The sequence below is a fragment of the Microcebus murinus genome, chromosome 1, assembly GCF_040939455.1.
Source record: "Microcebus murinus isolate Inina chromosome 1, M.murinus_Inina_mat1.0, whole genome shotgun sequence".
Taxonomy (NCBI): domain Eukaryota; kingdom Metazoa; phylum Chordata; class Mammalia; order Primates; family Cheirogaleidae; genus Microcebus; species Microcebus murinus.
Genome location: NC_134104.1, coordinates 107,733,847 through 107,754,317, shown reverse-complemented (window position 1 = coordinate 107,754,317; position 20,471 = coordinate 107,733,847). Strand labels below are relative to the sequence as shown.

The 20,471-nt window shown below is 39.9% G+C and overlaps 1 protein-coding gene across 2 annotated transcripts in view; it reads left to right on the top strand.

Moving 5' to 3' along the window:
- The first annotated feature begins 9,316 nt into the window (after window positions 1-9,316).
- The window catches only part of SELENOT (selenoprotein T), a 113,590-nt gene continuing 102,435 nt past the window's right edge, over window positions 9,317-20,471 (top strand). The window contains exon 1 of one of the 2 annotated variants that reach the window (XM_076004656.1): window positions 9,317-9,563. In XM_076004656.1, coding sequence (XP_075860771.1) covers window positions 9,427-9,563 — 137 coding nt within the window. In that variant the 5' untranslated portion in view covers window positions 9,317-9,426. The remainder of the gene's footprint in view (window positions 9,564-20,471) is intronic. The other variant, XM_012782854.3, reaches the window with a different exon arrangement.

Genomic DNA, 20,471 nt, shown 5'->3' with positions numbered 1-20,471 from the left:
AAATAAAATACGTGGTAGCTCATAGAATCAAAGGAAAAGCTGAAGAATGAGGTCCTGGAGGAGACAAGAACCAGAGTAGATCTGGGTCTAGAACTCTCCTCAGAGTTCTTCTACTAGAATTAATCAGCTTCAATAGCTTTTGGCTTTGGACACAGGCATACCTCTAGCTGGGAAAGTTTTGGACATCTCAATTGACAGTCCCAAGACTTGTGCAGTGGGGTCTGGCTGATCCCTCGAAGGGAAACAAGGTTCTTACCAGAAGAAAAAGGAATAGATGCTGGGGAAAAAAACAACATATATCCATTTTATTAATATTATGAAAAAGCCACAAGACTGGACTTGCCCATTGAACTTGCCCATCAATCAATTTTTGTATGGAGTACTTTATTTCCTTTGATATTGGAATGGATATATTTGGTTCAAATATTGCTTTTACATACAGATTGTGTTCTCTGGATATATTTTTAAATTCAATTTTAGCTGATTGTATTAGTTTACTTTGCATCTTGTGCTTTTAGTTGAGGCTTCTAGAATATTGTACAAATACATTTTGTATGTTATTTCATAGTTTTTATCTGCCACATGGTTCTCAAATATATGTGTACATTTTACCTCTTTGTCTAGTCCCATACTACTATCTTTAAGCATAGGTTTACTTGAGTCTCTAGTCAAAAGTCGAAATTTAACACGTTGACAATCAAATTATCTTCTTTTACTGCTTGCCAATTTTTCCATTACCATTCATTGCAGTAAAAGTTTATGTAACTTCCATGTTCACAGAAATGTGTTAGGTCCCCTAGAGACTGGAAGACAAATAAGACTAAGTCTGAGCTGGGCATGGTGGTGTGTGCCTGTAGTCCCAGCTACTCAGGAGACTGAGGCAGGAGGATCACTTGAGCCCGGGAGCTCAAGACTAGCCTGGGCAACGCAGGGAGATTCCACCTCTTAAAAATAAAAAGTAAAAAAAAAAAGTAAGACCCAGTCTATACTCTGCAGAGACAGTGCACTAGACTTGGCTGCACATTGGAATTATCTGAGGATACTTTTAAATATATGGGTGCCCAGACTCCACCAATTAAATAAGAACACCTGCATTAAAGTAACAATTATTGATTACTCACTCATCTAGATTCTTCATCAGCAATTACCAAATAGTAATATTTTCTTTGAGAAGTCTCTTAGCTGTGTCTCTTCCTTTCTCTTTACATTTATCTTCATCCCATATTCAAAGCCCCTGGTACTTTAGAGAAAGCAATAATCACAGTCACTGTCACTTAGGCATTAAGCTGCATTTTTACATCTATCATTTTATTTACTCTAATCCTTTTTATAACTGTGAGGAAACTCACAGCAACATGGCTAGCGAGAGAGAAGAGGATCTGGCTTCAAAGCCAGTGATTATCACCCTTCTTCACTACTGTCTCCATTCTCTCTCTTTTCCAGTCCACCTTGCACAAAGCCCCATAATGACCTTCCTCAGAAATGTTCTGTAGCACTTTTCTTTGCTCAAGAACCTGTAGTACCACTGTCGTTTGCTCCATTTCTTCTCTGGATTTCCAGAATGGCTTTCAAGGTCATCATTTTTATGCCCCTTTCTCATGTTACTAATTGTATTATCCAAGGAAATTCCTTCCCACCAGTTCTTTTCTTCTTTTTATGGACCTGGGCTACTTCTCTGTAAAGTGAATTTCAGACCAAACATCTGGGCACATTTACCAAATCACACCTCTGATAGGCTAGAGCCCGTCTGGTGCCAGAGCTTTGTCTCTGGATAAAATGGAGAATGACTCTCTTCCCTTTGCATTATGCTGTTTTGTTGGGAGAGGGTTGTTGAAAGCTGTGCTTCTGGGGTCCCCACGTTGTGCAGCAGTTTTAGCACTTTTACCTGTCACTATCTTGAGTCTAGTCAGGCTGGGATGAGAATGCAATCTGAGTGCCAGTCACTATGCTAAAGTTGGAATCATCCTTCCCGCAAAGATAGTGCTTTCTTGCTATTTGGCCTCTTCTTCTCCTAAGTTGCATCATGTCTCTGGAGCATTCATTCCATGTCCCCTCAACCCAGATACACATCTATCTGCCAGCCACACCTGACATCTCTGAGCGAAGCACTGGAAACGTTGTAGGTTTATTGGGATTCCCCACTCATCTACTTTTGCACTTCTTATTTGTCCTACATGAAATTGTTAGGGTGGAAAGATTAGTGGCGTGGGTGCAGAAAGACTTCTCACACAGACATTAAGTTATAAAAGTAAAAGAAGTTAATTTTATCGTTTAGAAGGACAGAGAGAGAGAGAAGAGGGGGAAGAGAGCAGAGAGGCGGCATGGCATCCCAAAGAAAGAAGGGAGATGCCAGCAGTGAGGCCAAGTGGCTCATTGATTTTTATAGGGGACAAAAAGAAGGAAAAAAACCAGTATGGCTGTCAGTTGATAATAAAAGTGGCAGCAGGTAGATAACAAAAACTACAAAGATGTCAAAGTCCAACACTTGGTTTCCTGACTTTTCTTGGAGAAGGAATTATCGCAGGAGATGTGACTCTGTCCTGGAGATATGGTTGAGGCTGTAGCTCGTTCTTCTGCTGTTTACTCGGGAACTCTGTAAAAGCAGATTCTCAAAAAAACAATTTCTAAAGAGAGAGATTTACATCTCTTTTTTGTCCATTCAGCCCTTTTTAGAAGTTGTTCAAAACAGAACTCCTGTGGGTACCTGTTAGTGAGACAACTCATAGGATTGATCTTTAACCATTACTGGGGAAATTGTCAGATTAGTTATTTTCCTATGTGGGATTAGGTATTTTCCTGTTATTTTTGCAAGGCCACCCTTTCAAAATATTTTATTGCCATATAGGATCTTCTTTAAGTCTTTCCTCATGAATCCACCAAGTCTAATTATTTATGCCCTGGCTTTGTGCTATGTCAGACTATTTTTTGTTTGTTTTTTGTTTTTCTTTGTGTTTCAACAGCTACAAATGCCAGGGTTTTTTGTTGTTGTTTGTTGTTTTTCTGAGATAGAGTCTAACTCTGTGGCCCTGGGTAGAGTGCAGTGGTGTCAGTCTAGCTCACAGCAATCTCAAACTCCTGAGTTTAAGTGATCCCCCTGCCTTACCCTCCTGAGTAGCTATAGGTGCGTGTCATGACACCCGGCTAATTTTTCTATTTTTAGTAGATATGGGTCTCCTCTTGCTCAGGCTGGTCTCAAACTCCTGAGCTCAAGTGATCCTCCTGTCTTGGCCTCCCAGAGTGCTAGAATTACAGGCATGAGCCACCTTGCCTAGCCAAAATTCCAGGTTTTAAAAATTATTATTTTTATTTTTTTAGAGACAGAGTTTCTCTCTGTCACCCTAGTTGGAGTACAGTGGCACAATCATAGTTCACTATATACCCTTGCACTCCTGGGTGCAAGCAACCCTCTCACCTCAGCCTCCTGAGTAGCTGGGGACAACAGGTATGTGCCACAACACCCAACTAATTTTTTTTAAACATTTTTTTGGGCCAGTTGCGGTGGCTTGAGCAAGAGTGAGACACTCTCAATAAATAAATAAATAAATGTAAAAAAATTTTGTTTTTGGAAAAAGAGAGGATCTTGCTATGTTGCCCAGGCTGGTCACTCCTGGCTTCAAGCAATCCTCCTGCATTGGCCTCCCAAAGCACTACAATTATAGCAATGGAGCCACTGTGCTTGGCCCAAGGTGGTTTTTAATAGCCGTTAGCCCTCCCTACCTCTAGTCACTCTTTACTTCAGTCCTTATGTACACAGTTGCTTCATCAGTCTTCCTAAAAGAGCTGTGATAATGCTCCCAATCTTCAATGTCTCCCATTTCCTACAGTAAAACAATTCAAACTGCTTAGTGTGGCATTCAAGTCCTTCCACAATCTGCCTTACCTATATTCCCAGTCTGGTTTCCCATTCTTGCCCTAGCGGAGCCTTCGTTCCAGCACAGCAGTCATGCAATGACCTCTCTCCTGGCCTTTGCTTGTGTCCTTTCCTTTCTTCTTCACTGTTCAAGAGCTTAACCATTCCTGACATGCATGCATTCAAATGTTAGTTCCTTCAAATGTCAGTAATTGATAAGTAAATAAAATAATATATATGTAAACCCCCTAATAGCACCTTATATATAGTAGGCACTTGATAAATAATAACTGATATTATTTAATTCTCATTATTATTAAAAAAAATTCTGTGGTCACCTGGGCTACAAAGATGAATTATAGTCCCTGCTCTAGATAAGCTCTGATAAAAGCAGAAGAGACTGACACAGTAACAACTGATTACAGTGAAATATAATAACTAAGCAGGGAGGTCAATGCTGAGTGCTTCAGGGGCACACTTCAGGGAGGGCTGAGAGTAGATTTCACTGAAGAAACATTGAATTGGCCTTGAAGAGTGAGTAGAAAGATTTATATTTTTCTTTTTAAAGTTTTGCACATTTCATTTTAGATTTATTCTAGGGAATACTAAAGGGCACCTTTTATAAGAATTACATTTTCGAATTATTGATGAAAACTAACTATTGATATTTGTAAATTGAACTTGTATCCAGCAACCTTACTGTACTAAGTTGGTAGAGCCTTTTTGGTTTTCTGTGCATGTAATCATATTGTTTGCAAACAATGGCAGCTTTGTTTCTCTCTTTGCAGCCTTCACATATTTTCTTTTTCTTATTATATTAACTAAGATCTGCAGCACCATAGGAGCATGAGTGGGCATACTTGACTTGTTTATAGCTGAAATGGGAATATCGACTCAAGTAAATGACTGAGGCAAAGATCTCAATCAATGGAGGTTTATTAAGCCAAGATTTTGAGGATGCACCTGGAAAAAACATGAACCACAGACAAGCTGTGTCCATTTTTCTGAAGGGGAAGTTGGAAGCATCATTTAAAGCCATACAGAGAGAAGGAAAGGGGAGGGGGGTTGGTTTATGAGACATTTTACATAAAATAAGGGGAATGTCAGAAAGAAGAAATGGAGTGAAGAAATCACCAATTATGTAGATATCCCTGGGTAGATGGAAGAATGTCTGATTCTCGTCTCCAGTTCCATTACCTATAAACTTGTAATTCATTATTAGTATGGAATAGGCTTTAGTCTTAGATGGTAGACATAAGTTCAATTTGCATGTCTTTGCTTACTGGGAGGTTAACAAGGAATTTCCTTAATGAATGATCTGTGGGGCCATTTCGTCACAGGTGCCTGAGGCTTTATATTTTCTCTTTTACATAAGGAGTTGAGGTGGTGTGTCTGGCCCTGAGATACTGATTTTCTTTTTATGGGAATTTTCTGGGATTCTATTGTTTCAAAGTAAGTATTGTAACAGAGGGCACCTGAAAAAGAGTAAAAATGTTTTACAAGCTGTCTCTTTAAAACCTCCCCCACTCTTTTTGAGAATTGAAACCTGCATCCTGGTGTCAGGCCAGTGGTTGGGAGGGGCAGGGGAGTGTCTTTTGATCTTTGTACCACAGGAGACGGCTATATGGAACTGTCTGGAATTGTTCAATCTGGAGGTCCAGATGGAGGTCATGAGATTATCTTCCCAGAGATAGGACAAATCAGAATCATCAGCTATAGTTAACAGCAATAACCTGAACCTGAAAACCCTCCCTTTAAAAGCTCTGTATTTCTGTTTATAGTTGGGAAAATTGGTACTTTAAGCCTATAATCCTAGCTCTCTGGGAGGCCTAGGTGGGAGGATCACTGCTCAAGGTCAGCAGTTTGAAACTAGCCAGAGTAAGAGCGCGAAACCCCATCTCTACTAAAAGTAGAAAGAGCTGGGCACGGAGGCTCACACCTGTAATCCTAGCACTCTGGGAGGCCGAAGCGGGCGGATTGCTAGATGTCAGGAGTTCGAAACCAGCCTGAGCAAGAGCGAGACCCCGTCTCTACTAAAAATAGAAAGAAATTAATTGACCAACTAATACATATAGAAAAAATTAGCCGGGCATGGTGGCGCATGCTTGTGTTAGGGACCGACCTTCCACAGCCCCACCGGACAGAAAAGCAGAGACATCGAGGATGCAATCACACAAGAGGAGGTTTATTTTCTGGCTAGCCAGGGTCCAAGCCCCAGAGCACCAACGCAGTGGCCATTCTCGCAGGCAAGGACCCCAACCGGAACAACGGCATGCCTTTTATCCCCATGGTACACAAGCTGCGCACAAGCTGATCACGCGTGGATCATGCGTTGACCTTTAAAATGATTGGTTGCCCACTACTGCCTTTTGAAATAATTGGCGGGTTGGTTGCCCCCTATTGCCTGATGGGCCAGTCGCCCATGCTTCAATGACCTCATCCCATAATTCCCCATACAGCGGTGTAGCAAGCAAGCAATGACCAGAAGCAAAGGTTTGCGGTTAGCTCATTGCCCCATCCAAGTAAATTCCCGACAATCGGAAAAATTCCTCTGCCCTTCCTCTGTCCTACAAATTCCTCTGCCCTTCCTCTGCCCTACACTTGTAGTCCCAGCTACTCGGGAGGCTGAGGCAGAAGGATTGCTTGAGCCCAGGAGATGGAGGTTGCTGTGAGCTAGGCTGATGCCATGGCACTCACTCTAGCCTGGGCAACAAAGCGAGACTCTGTCTCAAAAAAAAAAAGTAGAAAGAAATTAATTGGCCAACTAAAAATATATAGAAATAATTAGCCGGGCATGGTGGTGCATGGCTGTAGTCACAGCTACTTGGGAGGCTGAGACAGGATTGCTTGAGCCCAGGAGTTTGAGGTTGCTGTGAGCTAGGCTGACACCATGGCTGACACCATGGCACTGTAGCCTGGGCAACAGAGTGAGACTTTGTCTCAAAAAAAAAAAAAAAAAAAAAGACAGGAGTCTGTCCTTTGCCTCATTTGCCAGCAAATTAATAAATCTCCATTTCCTTCTCCTTAAACCACTTGTCCTTATTATTCTGATGTGGTCTTGGGGTCAAGTGCCAAACTTTCAGTAATAATATAGTGTTTGCATTTTTTGTTAGATACTTTTTATCAAGTTAAAGAAATTTCCTCCTCAATTTGCTGAGAAATTTTATGATGATTGGAGTTGAATTTAATCAAATACTATTTCATCTATTGAAATGATAATATGATATTTCTCCTGTAGTCAATTATTATAAAGAATTCCAATAATGGGTATTTTTAACTTAATAAAGTTTAGGCTAGGCATGGTGGTATGCACCTGTACTCCCAGCAATTCAGGAGGCTGAGGTGAGAGATTGCTTAAGCCCAGGAGTTTGAATACAGCCTGGACAACATAGCAGACCCTATCTCTAATAAATAAAAGATAATTTTAAAAAATTATATACTCTAAAATTATCTCAACTTTCTCATGTATTTTTTAATACATTAACTTAAATCTGTTTCCTTTCTCCTACTCCAAAAGTTCCATTCCCATTCATTAGGGTGGAGCCCTCATGACCCCACTAGGCCCCATCTCCCAGCACTGTTACATTGGGTGTTAAGTTTCCAACATATGCGTTTTCGGGGGCATATGGTTGGGATTCAGAAAACAATACCCCAAAATGAAGGCCTCAGAAACAAAAGTTTTTCTCTGACCTTCTCCTGCTCTCCTGTCCCTCAGTCCCATTTGCCCTTGAGGCTAGACATAGAAACTAGAATCCCTCTTCCCCAGGGCAGGTCATAAAAACCAGAACCTCATTATCCCAAAGCTAGCCATAAAACCCTAAAAATATTAGTCTATCTAACTTTTCTTCTACCTTCTATGAAAAAACTGGCCATAAAGAAATTATATTTTACTCACCTTGTTTGACTATAGGTCCTAAGACCTCCATTCCAGAGAGTGTCCTGCCCCACACCCAGAGGTAGGAATGCATACTCAGAAAGGCCAAAAATAATCTAGACAGACAGGCCTTGCTGGATATCCGCACTCAGCCTATTAGCATTAGATCATACTCTTCTTGTCCAATCATGTTTTTGCATGGCTGTCCATACTTTGTCAAACCTAAGCATAAAAATGGACAATTTCCTCTATATCTTTGGGTTTTCATTCTGAAGGTTCCCATGTGTACATGTTAAATAAATTCATATGCCTTTTCTCCAACTAATCTTTCTTTTGCCAGGTGATTTTTGAATAAACCTTCAAGGGGCCAAGGACCTTGGCCCCTACACATTCAAACTATAGCATCCCTCTTACTGCAATTACTAATAAATAAAATTGTTCAATTACTGGTGTCACCTGGTCTTAAAGGCTTTGACAGGACCTAAAAGACATATCAACTAATGAGAATTTTATTTTGATTCTGATTAGAACAAATGAATAGTGGAAAAACAGTTATTAAGACCACAGGAGAAATTTGAACACTGATGAATATTTCATATTAAGAAATTAATGTCTTCTTTAAGAGATGAGGTCTCTCTGTGTTGCTCAGGCAGGTCTCAAACTCCCAGTTTCAAGTGATCCTCCTGCCTCAGCCTCAGCGGTGGGAGCCACTGCACCCTGCTCAATTAGTTGTTTTTAAAGGTGGGATAATGGTACTGTGGTCATTTATTTCCTCCCAAAGAATATTTTTTTTTGTATATATATTTTTAGTTGGTCAATTAATTTATTTCTGTTTTTGGTAGAGACGGGTCTCGCTGAGGCTGGTTTCGAACTCCTGACCTTGAGCAATCCGCCCGCCTCGGCCTCCCAAAGTGCTAGGATTACAGGCGTGAGCCACCACGCCCGGCCCCTCATTGTGGTTTTAGATTTGTATTTCCGGATGATTAGTGATCCCAAAGAATATTTTTTAGAGATATGTGCTTACATAATTATAGATATGATGTCTGAGATTTGCTTCCAAATATCCCTGGGGAAGGAAGAAGTGCTTAGAACTATAGACAAATCAAGATGGTCAAATTGCCAGTAACTGTTAAAGCTTGTTTTTAAGTATGGTAATTCTTCTATTCTTATGTATGTCTGAAATCTTCCAAAGGTTTTTTAAAATTTATTTTTAATATTCTTTTAGGAGACAGCAATATTGTAAGACCAAAGAAAAGGCCATATCTGGGCACCCAAAAAGGTTGGCACTGCTGTTCTAAGGGCCAGGGCTTTCCCTTCTGCCTTCCACATCTGAATCAGGGCTGTCGCGCAGAAGGAGTTCCTACGTATCTCAGACAAATAAATATACAAATTAATAAAATACGATGTAGAACTCAAAGTCCGAGGCAATAACTGATAGGCTCCTCAGACACCTCACCAGCTCCTTCACTCCCTCTCTACCGAGTCTCTGCACACATCTAAGATGGTGGTGTGTCATGACAGTGAAACAGGTCAGCGCTTCCCTCCCGGAGTGTGCGCAGGCGCCGGGCTGCGCAGGCGCATTCCTGCTTCCCTCGCCGACCTTGGCGAATCGCGCCTGCGCAATAGGGAGCTGCTCGCGGCTCAGCTTTAGGCTGGCTGCAGTCTCAGTCTGAGAGCGGCTGAAGTGGCTGTCTCATTGAAGATGAGGCTTTTGCTGCTTCTCTTGGTGGCGGCGTCGGCGGTGGTCCGGAGCGAGGCCTCGACCAACTTGGGCGGCGTGCCCAGCAAGAGATTAAAGATGCAGTACGCCACAGGGCCGCTGCTCAAGTTCCAGATTTGGTGAGTATGTGCACCGGACCTGGGCTGCCCCGCCGCGCCTGTGCTCGGCGCCGCTCGCTACGCAAGACCCCGGCTTCGCGGCCTAGCAGGCTACATCTTCCTGGTCCTGAAGAACGGCGCCGGCGCCCTTCCGCAGCATGCTTCCCTCAGGCATTACTGTGGGACGGTCAGGCCGCCCTCCTTCCTTCCAAGTACAACCGCTCCCTTCTTTTTTGCCTCCTAGAATGGTGGGAATAGGGAAGGAGGGCACGAGAAGGTTAAACGCTGAAAGGCGAGGATAGGGAACTCGTATCAGTACAGAGGACCGGTTGGCGGCGTCACGCCATAGCTACCCTGGCTGCCTGCGGAGATGGGAATGAGTAGGCGCCGCGTCGGCGGAGGAGCGCCAGGCGTTTGTCATTCAGTTCACTTTTCCTATACCCTTTTCCGGGGTCTGCCTGCCTGTGTTGGTTAATTCGGGTCGTTGGAGAGGATTCGGGATTGACAGACGCCTCTTTCTCCTGGACCTGCTGGGGCGACTATTGAGTGAGGGAGTGGGCTTCTGACGGCTGGAAGGCTTGGAGAGATCTGCAGATGCTGGTTCTCGGTTTGCGATATCCAAAGTGTCAGAAAAAGAGCATATTGCTCTCTAAACTTTGACGGTTTGCTCCCAGAAAACCAGGTCTTCTCTTCCATTCCCCTCACGCCCGCCTCTAAGGAGTTGCCTGCTCTGGTATCTCGTTCTGCCTTTCACATGTGTTGTGCTTTCAGAGAAGTAGGAAAAGAACCTGGCGGTTTTCGACATTGTTCTGTACATGATTTTGTTGTTAGCTAATGGTTAAGGGTTAGAAGCAGTGCAGTGATGCATTTTATAAGGTAAGTGGGGTTGGGGAAGGTTTGAAAGGCTCAGAGATTTTTTTAAAAATCCAAAATTGTAAAATTGCAGAATGAGAATCTTACGGCCCAAAAGGTGACGTTTTCTCGGGATAGAATGGTCAGATTAGTAAATCATCAGAGTCCTGATCCTTTAGAATAGTGGTATTGGACATAATTCATTGAAAGTCATCTTTTTAAAACTTCATGTTTTAATATAAGTATACTAAAGTTTAGATTTTTACTTCTTCAACTAGCTTTTTGCTTAATCATGGACTACTAAGCAAATCTTAAAAATTAAAAAAAAAAAGTCAGTTTAAGGTGACGTTTAAGCCAGAGAATTAGAAAATAAGATGGTGAGACTTTATTTTGGGAGTGAAAACTAAAACATTGTAATTTGTTTTGATTTAAAACAAGCAACTCCCTAATACAGTTTACTGTGTGCCTGGAATATATCATTTTTCATATAATACTGCAAATGGGAGTATGATTTGACCATTCTAAATTTTTTCTCTTAATTTTTTTAATTAAAAAATGTTAATCACTTTACCAACATAAAGATTGTTAAGGATTGTGATATTTTTGGATTTAAGTAGTTAAAAAAGACTGCAGTTTTCAAATTATATAATTTTTCTGTATCATACTTTACTGTCTCTTCTTTGCAGTTTTGCTTTTCCAAAATGCTCCTCTTTTACATTTGCTTGTATTGAAATAGCTGTCACAGTAATTTACCCATATATCTTCCACTGAGGATGTTCATAGCAAGGTTTTCAAAATGTGTAAGGAAATGTGGGGAAGGGCATTCAGTCCTTCAAATTAAACTTTTTAAAAAAGTCCTAAGTACTTCAGTTGAACTTTTGACAGTTTTTCTTTGTTTTCGTTGTAAGCACAGACTTGCCCCAAAAGTCTAATAAAGTTTTCTTTTGTAGTCACCCTGAGCATGTTACAGAACAAAAATGTTTCAATTTTTTAAACTATAGATAGGAAATAACTTTATTGATATGCCTTACCAAATACAAATAAACATAGCTTGTTTGTTGCTTTTCCCCCCAGAGATTAATCTGTTTATAGTAAAGTGAATATTTGGTTGCTGGTTTTGGTAGAATCTCTTGGACGTTGGTTTGCAAGTTTGTTTGTGGAAATAGAGGAAGCAAATATAATTGAGGATAAACACATGAAGGATTTTTTTTTTTTTTTTTTTTTGAGACAGGTCCTCACTCTGTTGCCCAGGGTAGATGGGACAGTGCAGAGGTGTTGTCCTAGCTCAGTGCAACCTCATACTCCTGGGCTCAGTGATTTTTGCACCACCACGCCTAGCTAATTTTTCTACTTTTTTGTAGAGATGAGGATTTGCTATGTTTTTTTTTTTTTTTCTTTTTCTCTTTTTTATTTTAAAATTTTTATTATTTTACTTATTTTTTTCTTCTTTCTTCACAGAATGTTTGGAAAGGATTTGCTATGTTGTTCAGGCTGGTCTTGGGTCTCAAGTGATCCTCCTGCCTTGGCCTCCCAAAGTACCAGGATTATAGGTGTGAGCCACTGTGCCTAGCCACATGGAGAAATTTTTAAATTCTATTTGATTTCAGTGTTATCAAATGCAATTTTTCATTAATTACCACTGTAATTAATGTAATTTAAAAAACCCATTTTTACTTTAATTTCAATTGATTTTGTCCCTTATCAGTACTTTTTAAAAATAACTATAGCTCAGCATATCACCTGGTAATTGTAGTACTTTTGTAATTGTTACTACAACAAAATAGCAACACAGTGCAGAGATCAAGCTTATAGAATAGTTTAAAACAAGTGTCTTATTGTAAGTTCATGTGTTTTTTCCAATAAATTTTCATTCAGTACCTGCTGTTTGCCAGGAACCGAAGATATGGTGAATAAGACAGATATGACCACCTCATGAAGCCTACAAAATTAGCACAGTAGTACTCTATGTATCTGAGTCTTTGGTTTATTATGTCAATTAATTGAACAATATTAATAGAATTAGATAATTTTGATGACATTGGCTTCATATTTGGGACAGAATTTATCCTCTTTGGGCATTTAAACATTGAACATAAGAAGTTCTCTAATCACATTTTCTTCCTTTTTTTCTTTTTGAGACAGAGTCTCACTGTTGCCCAGAATAGAGTACAGTTGGGTAGTCTTAGCTCACTGCAACCTCAAACTCCTATGCGCAAACGGTCCACCTGCCTCAGCCTCCTGATTAGCTGGGACTACAGGCTTGTGCCACCACACCCAACCACTTTGTTTTTCTGTTTTTTATAGAGGCAGAGTCTTGCTGTCTTGCTCAGTCTGGTTTCAAACTCCTGGCCTCAAGCGATCCGTTTCCTCCTCCCAAAGTGCTAGGATTAGAGGCATGAGCCACCGCACCAGCCCACATTTTCCTCTCTTTGATTTTTATGTATAATGTATTCTGATAGCTACTTTTAGGCATGGTGTATGACATGCATACTTTATTTTCCTACATATATATGATTTAATATGTAATTAGATATATAGCATTTAATTAGTTATTGCAGAGATTAAAATAAAGGCCTAAAACTGATTTGGATGTTAATACTGATCAAAATTAGTAAAATGCTTAATTGGAGAAATTGTGAGTTATGGAGAGCATGTTAGTTGCTGTAGACTTGATATTTGCATATTCACATATTAATATTAGAGCACCTACTCTATGCAGGCACTTTGGTGCGGGGAATTCACTGCTTTCATGGACTTTACAGACAAGAGCAAATATAGCCATTAATCCATGGACCACACACATGTAAAATTACAGTTGTGCTCAGTGCTATGAAGAAGGGTTATGTAATGATATGAGAGAGACTTAAGGGATCAGGGAAGGCTTCCATAAGGAAATGAACTTCAAATTGAGATTTGAAGGGTAAGATTTATCTAGAGAGAGCTTCCCAGGCAATGGGAATAAAACATGTACAATGGGCTTCTAGTAGAAAAGAACAGTTTACTTGAGAAGCCTAAGGCTATTAACCTCTAAGATCAAAAAGAAGGTGGCACACAACCTTGAGGATCTGGCAGGCCATGCTTAAGAAAGACCAGTTGGTTTCATTGTGGAAAAGATATTCCAGGGGACAAAGAATAAATAGGAATGCATTTTAGGGGGGCTTTCGGGGTTGTCCAGGCAAGAGATGATGGAACTTGGAATAGAAAGGTGGTGGTAGATATAGAAAGTAAAGAGACAAGTTTGAAAGATATTTAGGAGGTAAATTTAGCAGTTATTGGTGATGAATTATATATTTGGGGGGAAGGAGAGGTGGCCTCAAGTGAGAGATGTCAGAGATGATTCCTAACTCCTGGAGTGATGCTACACCATTCACTAGAAACTAGAAAATTTAAATTTATAGTTACTGGATTTCACCAAATCTAAAATATATTGGATTGTAAGATGTACCATTATTTTAATATACCACTTAGAAGGAAAAGACACTGCCATTTAAAACTATAACACACTAATGACTATAAGGTAAACCCTGATTCGCGTATGTGTTGCTCAGGCTGGAGTGTAGTAGAGCGATCGTACATCAATGCAGCTTCAAACGCCTGGACTCAAGCAGTCTTCCTGCCTCAGCTTCCCATGTAGCTGGGATCATTACAGGTGTCTGCCACCACATCTGGCTAATTTTTTTTTTTTTTTTTTGTAGAGAGGAGGTCTCTTATGTTACCCAGGATGGTCTCCAACTCCTGGCCTCAAGTGATCTTCCTGCCTCCACCTCCCAAAATGCTGGGATTACAGGTGTGAACCACCATGCCTGGCCTGATTTTTTTTTGTAAGAGATGCTAAATATGGAAATATGCTTCTTGGTATCAATGAAACAAACAAGTAATAAAAAGTTGGTCCAGATAGCAAATTATTAGTAATAGTGTTACTAGAGAAGAACTAAAATGATGGCTGCTATACCTACGAATAGGTTAGATTTTTTTAATTCCGTAGAAATATTCACATAAAATTTAGCCACTATTTTTTTTACCTTTTTTTTTTTTTTTAAACCAAGTAGCTGCAGCATCTGATTGAACACAGTGCACATACATAATGGTTGTTTCCACTTAATAATGAATGAAGTATTTAGTTCAAAGCTTTTAGATGTAGGTAAGATGTGACTGAATGATTTTGAAGGTTTTATATTCTCTTACAGAAAATTGAAGCATTATTTCCTTTTTTTTTTTTTTTTGAGAGAGAGAGTCTTGCTTTGTTGCCCAGGCTAGAGTGAGTGCCGTGGCGTCAGCCTAGCTCATGGCAACCTCAAACTCCTGGGCTCAAGCAATCCTTCTGCCTCAGCCTCCCGAGTACCTGGGACTACAGGCATGCGCCACCATGCCTGGCTAATTTTTCTATATGTATTAGTTGGCCAATTAATTTGTTTCTATTTATAGTAGAGATGGGGTCTCACTCTTGCTCAGGCTGGTTTTGAACTCCTGACCTCGAGCAGTCCTCCCACCTCGGCCTCCCAGAGTGCTAGGATTACAGGTGTGAGCCAATGCGCCCGGCCTGAAGCATTATTTCCTTACAGTTTGCTGTTAAGGTAAGTGGTGGAAGGTCAAGTTGAATATATAATTTAGAAATACCAAGATAGGCTGGGTGTGGTGGCTCACACCTTGATCTCAGCACTCTGGGAGGCTGAGGCTGGAGGATCACTTGATGTCAGGAGTTTAAGACCAGCCTGAGCAAGAGTGAGACCCTGTCTCTACCAAAAGTGGAAAAAATGAGCCAGACGTGGTGACACACACCTGTAGTCCCAGCTACTCCAGAGGCTGAGGCAGGAGAATTGCTTGAGCCCAGGAATTTGAGGTTGCAGTGAGCTGTGATGACGTTACTGCACTCTAGCCAGGGCAACAGAGCAAGGCTCTGCCTCAAAAAGCAAAAGAAAGCAACAAAGAAAGAAATACCAAGATAACCTGAGAAGTTTTGGCTAGTATAGTTATTGGGAAACTGCTCATTTACTGGACTAGCAATTTAGAGGCCAGGTTCTTATTAGATGTGCCTTGTACCTTTGAATGACATTAGGTAAATAGTATTAAATCTCTTTATTCTTCTATGATATTTTCTTTTTAAAAAATCTCTTTAGTGCTCAACTTGTTCATCTGCAAAATAAGGATGGCTGTATTCCATTTACCTCTTTTTTTTTTTTTGGAGACAGAGTCTCACTCTGTTGCCCTGGCTAGAGTGAGTGCCATGGCGTCAGCCTCAGCCTAGCTCACAGCAACCTCAAACTCCTGGGCTCAAGCAATCCTCCTGCCTCAGCCTCCCGAGTAGCTGGGACTACAGGCATGTGCCACCATGCCCGGCTAATTTTTTCTGTATGTATTACTTGGCCAATTAATTTCTTCCTATTCATAGTAGAGACGGGGTCTCGCTCTTGCTCAGGCTGGTTTCGAACTCCTGACCTCGAGCAATCCGCCCGCCTAGGCCTCCCAGAGTGCTAGGATTACAGGGGTGAGCCACCGCGCCCGGCCTCCATTTACCTCTGATACTTTATTTTGTACTGTTGGGAGGCTTAAAGAAAAAAATAAGAAGTGTATATATGTGTTTATCTTCTTTTCTGTCTTTGTCACTTAAGAGTGTGGTTGGAAGCCGGGCGCAGTGGCTCACGCCTGTAATCCTAGCACTCTGGGAGGCTGAGGCGGGCGGATTGCTCAAGGTCAGGAGTTCAAAACCAGCCTGAGCTGGACCTGAGCGAGGCCCTGTCTCTACTATAAAAATGGAAAGAAATTAATTGGCGAACTAATATATATAGAAAAAAATTAGCCAGGCATGGTGGCGCGTGCCTGTAGTCCCAGCTACTCGGGAGGCTGAGGCAGTAGGATTGCTTGAGCCCAGGAGTTTGAGGTTGCTGTGAGCTAGGCTGATGCCACGGCACTCACTCTAGCCTGGACAACAAAGTGAGACTCTGTCTCAAAAAAAAAAAAAAAAAAAGAGTGTGGTTGGAGCACTCTGGTTCCTCTGCTGGTCACCTTCCTTGCTTTCCAAAAAGGACAATCATGTTCTCATACGCTGTGATTGGGGTGCAGCTTGGGATTGTTGAAGAAGAAATCTTATGTAGGGTTTTGCATGAACTAAATTTTTGTTTAAGACTTTTTTTTTTTATGCTACCTGTTTCCCCTTTTTTTTTTTGTCTAAGATTTAGGAGGAAGATTTTAACAATAAGGTTTGAAAATCAGTTGTCTAGTGGGAGAGACAGTTATAAACTATATTCACAGTAAAACAGAATAAGTGTTGTAAAAGAGATTGTAACAAAGGACTATAGAAACTCAGAGGAAAGAAGGATTACTTATTCAGGGGGAATTGGAAGGCTTTGAGAAGAGGAAATGAAATCTTGAAGGGTATGGGGAACTCTACCAGGAGATACAGAGAAAGGGCCAACGGAAGACCATAAGCAAATGTGAAGCCTGACTTAGTATATAGGAGAGGATTGGGGACAGAAAATGAGGAAATTGGAAGTCAGATAATCAGTTTAAAACACCTAGCACAGTGTGTGTGTGCGTGTGTGTGTGTATGCTATCATTTATCAATTGCTTATTTGTTATTTTCATTATCTTTAATGCTGTGATGAGAACTTTGAAAGCTTTCCTTTTTGACTTTTAACTCTAAAAACAAGAAAATAGCTTTCTGGTTATGAAAATAATATATTTTGTTATAAAAATAATGAAGCAAAAGGAAGTAAAAAGTCCTGTGTACTATACAATATGGTATGTGTCTGTATGAAGAGTCCTCTTCAAGAGGACTACATAGACATATTCCATATGGTATAATTTTATATAAATTAGCTTAGAGTTGTATGCTTTTAAAAAAATTTGCCTCCTCCCCCATACTTAACCTTTTATGTCAGTAAATGCAGATCTGCATCATTAGGCATGGTATTCCATAAGATGGGTATACCTTTGCTTAACCAGTGCCTTATTAACATTTATGTTGACCCAAATTTTTTACAGAATTACTTTGCTGAGAGAATACCCTCAAATACCTTTGTGTACTTGTCCAATTATTTCCGTAAAATGTTAAGTAAAATGTCAAAGGGTATTACATTTTAAATTTTGACATAATTATATTAGTTAATACTCCTACTAGAAGATCATAGAGTGAATTGGGTTTTTAAAAATTTCTATTTTGTAGAAAGAAATTACTTGACCAACTAAAAAATATATATACAAAAAATTAGCCAGGCATGGTGGCGCATGCCTGTAGTCCCAGGTACTCGGGAGGCTGAGGCAGTTTGATTGCTTGAGCCCAGGAAATTGAGATTGCTGTGAGCTAGGCTGACACCACCGCACTCACTCTAGCCTGGGCAACAAAGTGAGACTCTGTCTCAAAAAAAAAAAAAAAAAAATTTCTATTTTGTTCCATTATAATCCAAGAGTAACATTTGGTATTTCTGCTTACTGGGTTTTCTTTGTGAAATGGTCACTTTTTGTAAATGTTTTGTGGGCTCTCAGAAAGAAGATATTTTCTATAGGAAAAAAATCTAATCACTCTATTAAGTTAATCTAATTATTAAGTCTATTAATCTAATCACATCTATTAATGATACTCTTGAGAACTTCTGTAATTTTTTTTTTCGTCTTGTATCACTGATTCAGTTTTCTACCACATCACTTTTTTTCTTTAGGGTGTCAAGATATGGTGTTTTTTAAAAAAGTGGTAAAAATCATGTAACAATAAATTTACTGTCTTAACCTTTTTAAGGTGCATAGTCCATTGGTGTTAAATATATTCATCATCTTTCAACATTTAGATTCTTTACCCACTAAACACTAATTTCCCCCTTTCCTTCCTCCAGCCCTTGGCAGCCTTTCTACCTTTACGTTTCTATGATTTTGACCACTTTGTGAGCGGAGTTATACAGTATTTGTCTTTTTGCCACTGGCTTATTTTGCTTACTATAATGTCTTTGAGTTTTATCTGTGTTGTAGCAAATGGTAGGATTTCTTTTTTAAGGCAGTATAATATTCCATTCTATGTATGTACCACACTTTCTTTGTCCATTCATCTGTCAAAGAACAGACACTTGGGTTGCTTCCACATCTTAGCTATTGTGAATAGTACTGGGATCAACTTATGTATGCAAATATCTCTTCCTGCTTTGAATTCTTTTGGGTATATACACAGAAGTTAGATTCCTGGATCATATGATAATTCTATTTTTAATTTTTTAGGAGCCTCCATACTGTTTTCTATAATGGCTACTCTGTTTTACATTACCACCAACAATGCATAAGGGTTCCCATCTTTCCACATCCACACAAACACTTGTTATTTTATATTCTCTTTTTTTTTTTTTTTTTTTGAGACAGTGTCTCGCTTTGTTGCCTAGGCTAGAGTGAGTGCCGTGGTGTCAGCCTAGCTCACAGCAACCTCAAACTCCTGGGCTCAAGCAATCCTTCTGTCTCAGCCTCCCAAGTAGCTGGGACTACAGGCATGAGCCACCATGCCTGGCTAATTTTTTCTATATATATTAGTTGGCCAATTAGTTTCTTTCTATTTATAGTAGAGACAGGGTCTCGCTTTTGCTCAGGCTGGATTCGAACTCCCGACCTCGAGCAATCCGCCCGCCTCGGCCTCCCAGAGAGCTAGGATTACAGGCGTGAGCCACCGCGCCCGGCCTTTATATTCTCTTGATAGTGACCATCCTAATGGATGTGAGGTCTTATCTCATGGATTTGATTTGCTAGGGCCTTAAAATATGTTTTAATTCTGTTTTTGGTTTCATTTTCTTACAGTTCTTCCATATCTCTCTTATCCTTTTCTTCTGCCTGTTGCAGAATATTTTTGGATATAGGCTCTTATTTTGAATCTTTTGGTTATTGCTTCTGCTCTCTTGTGATTTTTTCCCCCCATAGTTCCTTAGGTTTTTATTTTCCTCCTTTTTTCTGAAGCAAGACAAGAAAAACAGCTTCCAATATTAACTAACAAACTCTGTCTTCTCCATTACAATGTTGCCAGCACCAAAAAGACATAGATTTTTCTTTTGCTTGATGATGTATCTGTAGAGCCTAGAACAGTAACTATGATCAGTTGATATTTGTTGAAAAAAATGAGTGCACCCTGTTATAGTCCACTGTCGTTGGCCCTGTGAAAACCTATCCTTCCCATTCTTTCCCCCACCTTTTAAAATTCCTAACTGGAGTATAGATTGATATTTCCCAGCACAGTTCCTTTATGGTAGGTTTTTACCTGGTTAGCCTCTGCTTCAGCCTGTTAGCTATTACACATAGGATATGATATATGTAAGACTTCTAGTTTGAATATACTATGCTATCAGGCCTCTGCCTCCACAGGTGGGGTTAAACTTCCAGAATTCACTTGCTGCTGCCAGTCTTCTTCCTGCTGCTTTGTTACCCTGATATACTCTTATTACTTATCTATCCTCTTGGTGTTTTCTTTCTTTTTAAAACATCTTTTGCCAGAATGCAGAAAGTTGGGAATGGGAGAATGCACAGTAACTGACTTCACTGAAAGTGAAGAACAATTATCCATACTATCCAATCCTCCCTTTGGAATGGGCCTTAGATCTATAAGCTTTTAGGTAGGAATTTTCCTGAAGCAGAGTTTAGGTAAATTTTCATAATCTTGCCCTTACTGTCTGCCTTGTAATTAATATCATTTTCTCCTAGATTTTGTCATTAGATCGTTGATTACTGTCAGTGTTTGGTGTGATTCATTTTTTTGTAAATTTCTGTGATTTCAGAATTTGAATAATTTGATAGGGGTTATGCATCAAAAGATATATTAAAGATTTTTAGTAGTTTAATGTTTTAGAAAATTTTGACTGGTCGGAAAAATGTGAAATAGAGAATAAATGGTGTCAAAGATTCCTGTTGTACTTATTGTATATGAATGGAAATGGAACCCAATTGTTTTAATTATGATTGATCTCTGTTCTGACATTACAGTGCTTGCTTTTGAAGGTGACTTAACTAATTTTGTTATGGTTTGGCATTATGAAACCTCACATTTGTACCACAAGCGAGACAATCTTTTTATCAGGTTTAAATTACCTTTCTTCCTCCAGTTTGACTAGGGGTTCATTT